General features: G+C 36.3%; 1 protein-coding gene across 1 annotated transcript in view; it reads left to right on the plus strand.

The window, feature by feature from the left end:
• Positions 1 to 13,870, plus strand: part of LOC113228288 — a 40,420-nt gene that overhangs the window by 22,910 nt on the left and 3,640 nt on the right. The window contains exons 6-8 of the mRNA XM_026461553.1: positions 799 to 856; positions 2,411 to 2,525; positions 5,839 to 5,921. Of these exons, the coding sequence (XP_026317338.1) occupies positions 799 to 856; positions 2,411 to 2,525; positions 5,839 to 5,921 (256 nt within the window). The remainder of the gene's footprint in view (positions 1 to 798; positions 857 to 2,410; positions 2,526 to 5,838; positions 5,922 to 13,870) is intronic.

Below are 13,870 nucleotides of genomic sequence, written 5' to 3' on the forward strand. Positions count from 1 at the left end.
GTTAAGTGTCAAGTTTGACGTGCTCTTGACCCTGTACTAAAGTTAATTTGTATGAATAGATACCCCATGGACTTATGTAAATATTGTAACGTGCAACTAGATACGAACAAAGAACAGTCTCGGGAACCACTGCAGCTACCCTATCCTGAGATGGGCAGGCGTCCTAGTTTTAACCCGGCGCTTTGTTAACTTTTGTTAACGGCTTAAATAAATTTAAAACCCGTTAACGCCCGAAATCGACGGCAAAAACTATTTAGAACTAAATATTTGTATAGAGTTTTGTTAAAATTTTGTGATATTATTACAAAAGTTGTTTTTTCGATTTGCTTTTCTGTTGGATCGATTCGCTTGAAAATCGCATTGATATAAATCGATACAAAAAAATGGTGTCGTAATTTACATCCTTAGTAGTGAGAATCCACAGGATTGGAAGGTCGATATCGTTTGGCCTTTTTTTCGTCTAAAATAGATTTTTTTACATCGAAATTTGTAGTATAGAATTATTCAGTTGAGTGTGTGCGTTATTATTAAAAAAAAAATTATTATTATTATAATTCACATTTATCTGAAAACTTGAAAATTGCCCAGCGGTTTAACGCCACGGCGCGCCGCGCCGCCCGCTGCCTCGTCTGTCGCCATTGGGCGCTTGTCAACATGGGATCTGTGTCAAATTTTCTCCGCCTGTTCTTGTTTTATTCACATTAATTTTAAGCGCGCAGATTGCGTCACGTGAGAGGCGGTAAAATACAAAATCGCCTTAAACAAACTTAGTACCTAATGGCAATTCTTCTATTGCAGAAACTACAAATGAAGTGGACGAGTTAAAATGCAATTTATGTGAAAATATTATAAAAGGGTAAGCAACACTGATTTATTTATGTATAGAATTATTATTATTTTTCAATTAGGCACCTCTACACATTAATGGTACGATGTTTTGGCGATCAGCATTTGTGATCGGACAAAACGAGCAAATGTGTAAGCAACAGACGATCGGCATCGGTTTTCATATGGCGCCATCTCCGAGATCCCGGTTTCGATCCTCGCCCGGGTCAATGAAGGAAAACTAACTTTTCTATTTTGTCTTTTTTTAATATAATAATTTCAAGTCACGGGGCTAACAAGTCGAGCGCCTGATGGTAAGTTACACGTCTATCCATAAGAATTGCAGTGCCACTCAGACCTTTGATCTGACGGACACTGATACTGCGCCCGACATCCTGAGACATAAATTGACAAGTCCCATGTGCCTGTAATTTCACCAGCACCCTTACCCTTCAAAACCGGATCACAGTAATGGTCACATTACCGCTTGGCGGCAGAAATAGGTAAGATGGCAGTACTACCCTGGACGTACTTTTTCACAAGGAGCTCTACTGCTGTCTCGGGTCCATAACATAAATGCTTTAGTTATTTACTTTGGGATCAGAGCAACTAACCTTCATATTATAGACCGCTAACAGACGACAGTGACGATTAAAAAATCGAGCAAATCTGCGTAGGCATACTTGGTACTTGGTGTAACGGGCTGGTGTCCGCAACTCGACGACGTACGTCTAGGCGCCTATTGTACGTGTGTAATCTGTAGGCATATATATAACACTTCCCTATTAACTTTTTTATATAAAAAAACTGACTTTAAAAGTTCGTGGAATTTACATCTATTTGCAAAGTTTTAATGAAATCAGTAACCGGAAAGTGCGCGAAATCGGATTCATCCCCTGGTTTGCCACCCTTAGAGGTGGAATATTTCCTTCTAATTTAAATGGGTTCAATACTGAGGTACCCTCTTTTTAACAAAAAAAGAATCAAATTTCTATTGAATTGATATTCAATTATTTTTTGTGAAATTACTCCATTAGTTTGTTATAATTATTAATACAAAGATCGAACACTTAGAATTGAATATTAATTCAATACCAATTAAATTACAGTTAATAGCGACATCTCTAGCCAGTGCTGGTAGCTGTAAAGTTATTTAACAGGGTGACGAAATACCTTTATAGATTTCTCATAGATGGCGCTACGGCTAAAAAGTCGTTGAAAAACCAAAAACAAAGATCCGATAGCAAGCACATAGAAAAAATCGTGAGGTCCGCTGGTTCGTTCAGTGGCTTAGTTGGCATAGCTTCTGGCACGGTTTGCTAGCACACGTCGGTTCTAATCCGGTCGGATCGAAGGACTTTTTTCAAAGTGTTCGATCTTTGTATTAATAATTATAACAAATTAGTGCAGTAATTTAATATAAAAAGAATTGAATATCAATTCAATAAAAATTTAAAAGAATTTTATTTTATTTATTTATTTATTACTAACGATATTTATTTAACTTTAGTTGAATTATTAGACTTTTACTGCAACAAATATGTAGTAAATTGCGATTATAATAAATCCACAATATCTCCCGCAGTGGGTTCCGGTACTCGTGCGTCCAGTGCCCCGACTTCGACCTGTGCGGCGCGTGCGAGGCGAAGGGCGCGCACCGGATGCACTACGTGCTCAGGTCGCCTGGCACCAAGGACGTCGTGAGTCCATTATCACTTCGTTCGTTTCAGTGCTTTAAATCACAAAGATCTGAGAGGTACTGCCACTGCACCCGTCATCCTGAGACATAAGTTGAAAAATCCCATGTGCCTGTAATTTCACCAGCACCTAAAGGTAAACCTTTTAAAACCGAAACACAGTAATGCTCACATTACCGCTTGGCGGCCATCAAGTATATAACCAGAAATGGAGACGAAATAAGGACCATCCATGTCTGGCAATTCATTAGGTAAATGGGCGTTATATCACTTTTAAATATCAACTCTCGTTTGCGCTGAAATCACAAATTAGAAAGCTGAAATAGTACAGCGCCAACAACTTACCTGTTAAAGCTAATATCTTTAACAATAGGGGGTGTTCCATTCGGTGGTGTGGGAAAAACAGCACAACATTTAATTACAAAACAAATGGAATCACATTAATTCATCGGTAATTAAATATTAAATTAGGTAATTTTTCAATTTTCGTCCATTGTAGCAAAGCTCAAGTTAAATTGGTCGTTTTGAAGTGAAACATTTGACCCGTCAATTGTTTCGAATTCGGGCTTGCCTATCGGGGCGCAGTTGTCACCGTAATGATATGGCAGACTAGTTTTCAAACAAATTAAATGACACTTCTTCTCTATTTTTGGTTATATACTCGATGTTGGCAACAGAAATGGGTAAGGTAGCAGTTTTAGCCTTTTTTTACGTGAGGAAATCCTCATGGGTACCTCTCTGCTACGGGAGCAATAGGGAGATTATGTCGGACTCCTACCGACTAAAACCCCACGACCTTTTGCCGGGACTACGGGAACGCTTTCGCACTCTTCCGCGGTCCCGATGGCGCTGGCCCTCGGCCGAGGGCCTTTTCCCGTTGGGGTGGAGCTGGGGAAACACCACTCACAGACATTCGGTTGTCGGTTCCCTTCAGGCTATACGACACAGGTACTTTCCGAAGCATCCATGCCCGGAAAGCACCTGCACCAGCCGGAAAGTCAAGGACCCATGCGCCCTGTCCATCCAGTTTTCAAAAACCGGACGGATAGCCTCCACGGTCCTGCTCCCGGCTTTGGGTTGGACCAGGCGCTCCCTATACTTTCTAAGCAGGGACTGACGCGCATGAAACTTGTATACCTGCACTTCCTCCAGCGTGGGATCCTCGACACGGAGACGGGGGTCAATGCGCCATTGATACATGGCAGCATAGACCTCCGCCTACAAATCCTAAGGAGGAGACCCCGCTGACAAGCACGCCGCCTCATAGGATATGGTGCGATATCCTCTGATAACCGCGGCCGCCATCACCCTCTGAGATCTCCTCAGGAGTGCGATATATTTTTCCGTAAGGGCGTCAGACCATACGCCAGCCCCATATAGTGCCATCGAGCCATCGAGCGCAGAGCAGTACATCCCTGGGCGATCTCTTTCACAAAGAGCTAGAAAGTTTTATTGAAATCAGTTAACGGAAAGTGGGTGAAATCCAATAAACAGGATTCATCCCCTAGTTTGCCACTTTTAGAAGTGGAGTATTGTCTTCAAATTTGACTGGGACCTCTATTGAGGTATCCCCTTTTCAATAAAAAAGAATTCATGAATTCGGTTCACAAAATTTTAATGTCGGAGTAATTGCGTGACATACACAAAAAAATACAGTCTAATTGAAAACTCTCCTTTTTGGAAGTCGGTCAATTTCAAATTTCGATCAAAAATTTATTTGACTAACTCAAGTGATACATACAACGAAAGAGAATTTAATTGAAAAAAAAAAGAAACAAAGGGAAAATGAATAAAAGCATTTACGCGTATTTATCTATCTAATATTTACGTCATCCATCTCGGTGACGTCAGCCACTTAAATATTTATAAAACATAATCTCAGTACAGAGTATTAAAAAACCGACCTCAAAAGTTCCTGGAATCACTTCTATTTGCCAAGATTTATTGAAATCGGTTACCGGAAAGTGCGCGAAACGGGATTCATCCCCCAGTTTGCCACCCATAGAGATGGAATATTTTCTTCAAATTAAAATGGGACCAATGCTGAGATACTACCCCTTTTCCAAAAAAAAAAGAATAATCAAAATTGGTTAAAAATATATAAAAAACAAAAATACAGTCGAATCGACTTTTTTTGAAGGCAGTTAAAAATCACAAACAAAACAAAAATTAAAATTAAAACAGATTATTTACATAAACATAAACAAATACACTAAGTATAAAAATACTTTGTGTAGTGTCAGCTGCAGTAACAATAGGGTCACTATTTCAATAATAACTTCCCTTATATTACCCGTGGGGCCTTACAATGATATGAAGATTCAGTTTAGGACCTAAAATAAATCATTGTGAGACAGCGCTACATGAAGTGTATATCGCCATCCCGCTTTTTTGTCGTTACGAACCTATACTGAACTGTAATAAGAGTTCATTGTAATGCCCCTTCTCTTTGCTAATTCACTATTTGCTGTTAATCGAAATGCGTTTCTCTGATTTTCAGTTAGACTTTGTGTATAGTCACGGAACAATATACGCAAGCGTACTTACTAAAATAAACAATAAAATATTTTCATGTTATTGCTTCTCATTGTGAGACAAAAGTTGCTTAAATTGCTTGTGGTGATTCAAAATCAAATAATGTTTATTTCGTAGATAAGCAAATCATCACTTGAAACCGTCATATTCATTAAACCCTGCTCATTCATAAGGCAGATTCCCTTGACAAGAATGAGCGGGAAACTCTAAGGGTTGCTCGTTGTAAATGTACATTTGAATACATTTATCATTACAATATTTATTTCAAACATCTTAGATCGACTAAACTATACGAGAAGCTGCATAATAGACCTTTGGTATAAACTTTTTGTAAATGTCGTAAATAGCAAATTTTGAACATCATTCGAAATAATTGTTATACAAAGATGGAACACTTAGAAAACATTCCTTCGCAGAGCTGGTAGCTGTAAAGTTACCTAACTGGATGACGAAATACTTTCATATATTTCTCATAGATGGCGCTACGCCTAAACAGTCGTTGAAAACCAAATACAAAGATCCGACAAACAAGCACATAGAAAAATTAGCTGGTTCGTTCCATGGCTTAGTTGGCATAGCGTCTAATACGGTTTGCTAGAAGGCGTCGCTTCGAATCCGGCGGATCGATTTTTTTCTCAGTGTTCGATCTTTCTATTAATAATTATGACAAACTAGTGGAGAAATTTCACAAAAAATAATTGAATATTAATTCAATACAAATTTAATCAACCGGAGTCTTATTATAGAAGCGTACACATTGCCTCTTAATTGAATTGTACAGAGCGAAGTGCAGTTGATGCTACGTCTGTTCCGGCAGGCGCTGCTGGTCGACTCCATCGTCCCGCTATTTGACCACTCCGACCGGTAAGTACGCTTCTAAAGTTAATTTCACGGCAACTCACCATAGACATTGTTAACGCGGCAGCGTTATCTTATTTTTTGAACACGCTCACATTCACGATTAAAACTTCTCCAGAAATAAAACCGATTGTTATAAAAAATCGAATCGGAAACGCATTAGGACATCATTAATTGATTACAATTCGAGTTGTCAAAAGTAAAACAAATCGTTGGATCTTAGGCTATGGAAACTAAAGAACATATACAAATCATTATGTTGACATATACAAATCAGACGTTATTATGTATATGATGCATTTCGACGTTGAAAACAAAAACATGTTATTGTCTTTGTTTAACTCTTGTGTGCCGTCTTAAGCCAAAAGAGGTAGCATTGCATTGGTCTGTGTCAAACACGGGAATCGAAAATACGTAACGTCATCTTAAATGCCAACCGTGTCCATTTCGCAGTACATGAGGTACATGATACGGTGGTCAAAGGGAAGTATTAAATGTCAAAACAAATGTTTTTCCAAGTGTTTTATTGAATTATTCGCATGTATTGTAATTAAATGGATAATAATATTGACAGTGAGAACAAGAACAATTAAGTATTAATAAAAATTCGTCGCTGCAGCATTACGGGATGTGGCATTTGAAAAAGCGAAGATCGACCGAATGTCACATGTTACAGGCACGTGTTATTTTTCTGTCTATAAATCACACAAAAGCCCAAATATCTCATGTAATTAGACATATTTAAGTAGTTTATTCATAAATCTTGCCCAATTTTGCTTTGGTTTCTTCAGATTGCCTGTTTGTTTGTATATTTTGATGAATGTTGTTAACGATTATTTTGAGATAGTGTTGTTCTTGGAAGCGTACATATTATCGATATTCTGTTATTAAAATAATGCACTACGAGATTTTTATTATTATTATTTTTACTGTTTCAAGTTTACCTACAAATCAAAAAGAAAAAAGAATGGTTGGAAAACTTACCGCCGTATAATAGTACCGAATATAAACATTGAATCAAAGACCATCTTCATTTATTTGCTTCATTTTGAAGGGTCAAATTTTAACACAACTTTGAGTGCAACTAGATTGCATGATAATGCAATTCCATCATTAGGTTAATTGGTAAATAATTTTATATTTAATTTAGATTAAACAAGACTCATTTACTAGGCATTCTCAGTCCCTGAAAGCATAATTATCCACTCGTTTCCGATTTTTTCCCACTGACAACTCTACTACTAAAACTAACTACTAAAAATTCTTATTCTATAAACCCAGCAATACAAAGACCATGTTGGTCTAACGTTGCCGGGTGAAGGCCAATACCAACGAATAGACAGCCTACTTGCCTTGCCTTGCCATCGTTCGGTGTCATTCGCCTAGCTGACCGAGTGAAGGCGAGCGCTAACGTGTATAGAGCTCGTTTGACGTGGCTTGTCACAACTCGCAGTCGCTCTTGACTACTTTTCTCACTTCGGAGAAGTGTCGATTTTTCTGCACAAATCAAAGGTGCTCGGCCAATAGTAGTCAATTGACTATAATCATTGTCATCATATACAAATTTAGTATAATCAGACATTTGCATGCTATTTGGAGCATAATAAATAAAGAGTCAGGCAGGGTTAAACTACACGATAGAGATATAGTTTTAGAATTAGACAGCAAACTTATAAAATCTAAAGATAAAGTAGCCCAAGCTTTTGAATCGTTCTTTTCGGAAATTGCTGTGAACACTACAAAATCATTAAATTCCTACCCTTCACTTGCTATTGATCTCCTAAAGGAAAATGTTAACGTTTGTGGCAGTTTATTTAATTTTCGTCATGTTAATCCACAAGACATCATAAAAGCTTTTAAGTCAATACATGTTAAAAAAACTGAAGATCTCTGGGGCATATCAACTAAAGTTATAGACTCAGTTATTAATCTCATTTCCCCACAGTTAGCTGTAGCTTTCAATAGGTGCGTTGACGAAGGTGTTTTTCCCGATTTAATGAAATACAGCAAGGTTATTCCCTTATTCAAAAGCGGTAGGAAAGTTGATCCTAGCAACTATAGGCCCATTTCAATTTTACCAGCTTTAAGTAAAATATTCGAAAAGGTTATGCTAACTCAATTACTGTCCTTTTTCGGTAGGAATCATATTTTTCATAGTGAACAATACGGGTTTACTAGTGGTAGATCGACTAGCGATGCGGGGGTAGCGTTACTAAAACACATCTTTGATGCTTGGGAAAGGTCCCAGAACGCTATTGGTGTTTTCTGTGACCTCTCAAAGGCATTTGATTGCGTTGATCATAATACTCTTATTAGGAAGCTGGAACATTACGGTGTAAATGGCAAGGCGTCGAAACTTGTCTCGTCATATCTCAACGGTAGAATTCAGAAAGTAGACATAAATGGAGTAACTTCTTTGGGTTCTCCAGTAAAAATGGGTGTTCCGCAGGGCTCAATACTTGGACCTTTCTTATTTCTGATTTATATTAATGATCTGCCATTCTTTGTTAAGGACCATTGCGAAATAGTGTTGTTTGCTGATGACACATCCTTGATTTTTAAAACAGATAGACATGACATTAACTATGACCGTATTAATGATACCCTCTCTAAGGTAGTTTATTGGTTTAATGCTAACAATTTATTGCTTAATGCCAAGAAGACAAAATGTGTTAAATTTGAATTACCTAACGTAAAATCGACTAGTCCAAGCATAGAAATAAACGGAGAAAAGTTAGACCTTGTTAATAAAGCAGTCTTCTTGGGAGTGACCTTAGATAGTAAACTTCAGTGGTTTCCACATATATCGTCCCTGGCCAGCAGATTAAGCTCCGCTGCATACGCAGTCCGCAGAATACGTGAGCTTACCGATGTTAGTACTGCTAGACTAGTTTACTTTAGTTACTTCCATAGTATAATGTCCTACGGGATTCTCATGTGGGGTAAAGCGGCAGATATTCAAACCATATTTGTATTACAAAAACGAGCGATTCGTTCTGTGTACCGTCTAGGCTCTCGGGTATCTCTCAGAGCAAAGTTTAAGGAGACTGGTATCATGACTGTGGCATCACAGTACATTTACTCAAATATTTTATATGCCCGTAAAAATATACATAATTTCAATAAGAAAGAAGATATCCATAATATTAACCTTAGAGCTAAGTCCAAACTCATGGTACCACGATTTCGTTTAACCAAGGTAAACAACTCTTTTATGGGGAACTGTATACGTTTTTACAATAAGATTCCGGAGCATATATTAAGTTTATCATTTCCTAAGTTTAAAAACTACATTAAAAATATTTTGATCGAAAAATCATATTACAAAATTGAAGACTACGTGTTAGATAAAGATGTATGGAAAGACGACATGGCTCCAGAATCCACACAAATTTGATTCAAAATGTATTCCATAGCATTTAAGTTTATTTGAAAAGAGCAATCCCTAGAGTTTCTTGCTCGTTCTTCTCAGGGAGGTCAGCGTAGTGAACGAGCAGTACCTTAAATGTGACGTTTTCAAGTGTAAATTTATTTTACCTATGGAATAAATCATCTTTGACTTTGACTTTGACTTTGACTTTGACTATTTAATATATGCGAAACATGTTTATACTAACACTGTCTCTTGTTACATCTCCTGTTATATACCATGTTTTAATTAAATAAACGTATAATAGTAATATTATTATTGATAATATTACTACTTTCATTTATTTCCAAAATTAAATGGAAGTATTAAAGATTCACTTAAATCAGTCACTGATATTAATTCTATACCAATGCATAAATACAAAAAAGCTTACACAATTTGGGAAACTGTTTAAAAATTTATCTTTGAAAATATGAATCTTGAGGTTGGAAATGTATAGGATTTATATTTCAAAGTTTTCTCTTTTTTATATATACTCTCAAATTACAAATATTATTTTTTTCTGTGCAAATTCACTTTTCGTAATATTTGAGTATTTGTAAACACAAAACAATAAATTCAAAATTTCATGTGACATTCCCGGATATTCCCACATAACCTAAAATATTCGCAAATGGAATATTGATCTACTTTAATTAAATGTTTGTTAGTCAATAATGACTTTTCGATAGATTATGGTACGACACTAAAAAATCCGCCATTTGTTCGTTAAATTTTTGTTTAGGTATGCACGTTCATTGCGTAGTTAGGGTAGCCTATACATGTGTATTGTAGTCCTTTCTTTTATTTTTTTCCATCTCCTAAGGGTTGGACGGAGTATCGACGTTGCTAAACTACTTTTTTTGCAGACCAATAGAAATAGTAATGATTCAATATGGATTCAGAAAGGGACTGTTTTGTTTAAATTAAGAGTGCTATCTAGACGATTCGATTCGCCTTAATATAGAATCGATTTACTTAAAAATCGCATTGAAATGAATCGATACAAAAAATCGTTAGATCGTATACACTTGAATCGATCTTAATAATGTGCATCCACTAGCAGAACGTACCGCTGCACAAAATGCACGTGTTACCTATTCCTACAATACAATTTTTGTATAAAGTTGAAAAGTGATTAAACCACATTGAATAGCCCCCTTTACACATTCACTCTATCACTCGTGATCAGAAGCGTGCAGGATATAGCGTGTGCGATTACCTGTTTGAAACTTTTTAAGCTAACGTTCTTTCGCGCGTGATTGCTCGTGTTCGTTTTTGTTACAACGGAAAGAGCGTCCGTGTAAACGCAATCACGCAGGATAGACCGCGTGAAACTGGCGCGTGTTAGAGTGCGTGATTTTGCGGTCTTTCCCGTTTCGTTCCAAAACGTCTTTACACGCTCGCTCAATTGCTGTATCATGCGCGTTAGTGTGACTATTTCCAAGTAGTCGTTAATTTTCTTCGCCCGGCCTTTTCAAGCATCAATCGGGAATGTCTAATATTGATCGATACCTGTTTCCTCTTCATTTATTTTTTATTTGTACTCAGGTTGCAAAGACCCATAAATACATACCTTACAGACTAACATACATAATAATACAATAAAACACTCATATAATATATACCTTAAGGAATAACATACATACAATATAATAAAACACTATTTCTAACTAATCTACACGAATTGCACTTGTCGGCGACGTGTGGTGCAATCTGGTGTCAGGTAACCGGCCGCGGAATCGCCGATACGTGACACCCTTCGGCCAAAACTTTTCCTTCATGAAGGTCGACAGATGTTCGGTCGGTACTCTCACCACAAACGAATTAAAATTTACGCTGTGGCGCGACTCCAACCGCTCGACTCTCAGGGTGTATTTGGCTTTATGTCTGATGTACTCCACTATCTCCTCAGACTTCTTACAACACAAAACGTGCACAAGGTAATGTCAGCCCTCATAATAATAATGATATTTTTTTTCGCCGTTTCAAATCAACCGTTTAAACTACTTTTCCAAAACATCCAGAGTCTCTACAATAAGCAACACATACTGGAATCATTTATACAGGAGCACCCAATATATAACGCTATATGCATCACTGAAACCTGGCTTACTGAAGAAAAACTTAAACTACTAACATTAAATGGCTATAAGGTTGCAGCGTCGTATTGCCGAAGCACCCGAGGAGGTGGCGGCGTTTGTATTATGCTTCAAGATCAATTTGAAAGTATTGAGAGAGAAGATATAACAAATATGTCAAAAGAAAATAAACTAGAATTATGTGCGACTGAATTACCCAAAGAAAATATCCTATTAATTACATTATATTGGAATAGAAGAGAAGAAGAGGTGTTTTTCAAAAAATTGGAAGAAATATTAATTTATATAAATTTTAGATTTTAAGGATTTCAATATTAATATTTTAACACGAAGTCAAAAAACAAATCAACTATTGGAACTAATGTTGGAGTACAAGTTAAATCAGCATATAAACCAACCAACACGAGTAACTCAAACTGCAGCAACATGCTTAGACCTCATATTTACGAACTTTCATCACGACAGCTTACTAACCACTGTAGAAGAATTCGGGTTCTCTGACCATATTGGAACAATCTTACATATGAATCTTCCTCAACGAGCACGCAGAATAAGCTGGAACATGGAGAAAAGATTGTTTAATGAAACGAACATACTAAAGTTTAAATTACAACTTGCTAATGTAAATTGGCACGAAATTAAATCACCAAATGGAGATATAAACGAAAATTATAACGCATTTCATAATAAATTAATAAAAACTTTAAACTCTTGTATACCTAAAAAGAAAATAAAATTTAGGACTTGTTTTAAAAAATATTGGCTTACAACAGGTATAAAAATATCTTGTCGAAATAAAAGGTTACTAAAAATATTGACGTTACATTCTAATAATAATAAAATAATAAAAAAATACTACAAAAAATATGAAAAACTCTTAAAAAAGTCAATAATAGTAGCTAAAAAATTACAATATATAATAAAAATTAAAAATTCATCTAATAAGATTAAAACTATGTGGAATGTTATATATGAGCGTACAAATAAAAAACCATTAAAGAGAAAACAAACATACACTTAAAAATAGATAATATAGTAGTGACAGACCCTCAAAAAAATGCAAATCTCTTTAATGACTTTTTGCTTCAATTGGAGAGAAAAACAGTGACGGGGCAGCCGGCCGCCCTGTGCTCCACCCCACTGAAAATACCATGTTTTTGAGACCTACAGATTGCTACGAAGTGCATAAAATAATAAAAAACCTGAAAAACAAAAACAGCCATGGAATTGACGAACTACCACCTACCCTACTCAGACAGTGTGCCGATGAGCTTACTATACCTTTTACCATGCTTGCCAATCAGTCATTTAATGAAGGCATCTTCCCTGACGCTTTAAAAACGGCTATAATAAAACCAATATACAAGAAAAATGAAAAAAATGACATAAGTAACTATCGTCCCATAGCCCTTTCACCCACAGCTTCAAAAATTTTCGAAAAACTGATGTGTGATCGTGTTTACAAATTTTGTGAAAAATATAAAATATTTTATGACTGTCAAAATGGTTTCCGTAAAAAACGCTCAACTACATTAGCGGTCTACAAATATATACAGGAGGTTCTTAATATTATAAATAAAAAACAGTACGCCGTAGGCATACTGCTAGACATGACTAAGGCCTATGATAAAGTTCAATACAAAATCTTATTACATAAATTACACAGAATAGGAATACGAGGTGTAGCGCATAAGTGGTTCGAGTCCTATTTAAAAGATAGGAAACAATTCGTGGAAATTGAAAACTTTGATCACAACTCTGGTAGAATTGAACATTTTCGATCTAGCTGTAAAGTCGTTAATGCATCTATCCCACAGGGCAGTGTAATTGGATGCCTACTATTCCTCATCTACATCAACGATTTACCTAAAGTTATAAAGGAACATTGCGTCTTATTTGCTGACGATGTATCCTTGCTAACGACATGTCGTAATGATACAGATGTAAATGAACAACTCCATAAAATGCTACAAACAACAACCAACTGGATGACAGATCACAACCTTGACATTAACTTTGAAAAAACCAAAATAATAGCCTTTTATCCGTATCAGAAAAACTCTTTAAATATTAATTTTAGTTTCAACAATGTACATTTAGATCATGTTCAAGAATTTACCTTGCTTGGCTTAGTTTTAGATACACATATTAATTGGAAAGCACATATTCAAAAATTAAGATCTAAAATCGGAAAATTTGCTTATGCACTTCGCGAAACAAAGAAAACAACTAATTTGGAAACCGCGCTCACCACTTACTACGCATATGCCTATGCATGGCTCAACTACGGTGTAATGCTGTGGGGGAACAGCACCGAGTCTCCCTCAATTCTGACCTTACAGAAAAAATTGATAAGATTCCTAGCCAACATTGATGCAACCGAAAGCTGCAAACCCTATTTCCAACAGTACAATATTTTAACTTTACCCTGTATCTACATTTTT

The sequence above is a fragment of the Hyposmocoma kahamanoa genome, unplaced genomic scaffold (assembly GCF_003589595.1).
Source record: "Hyposmocoma kahamanoa isolate Upper Pololo Valley unplaced genomic scaffold, ASM358959v1 224, whole genome shotgun sequence".
Lineage (NCBI taxonomy): Eukaryota > Metazoa > Arthropoda > Insecta > Lepidoptera > Cosmopterigidae > Hyposmocoma > Hyposmocoma kahamanoa.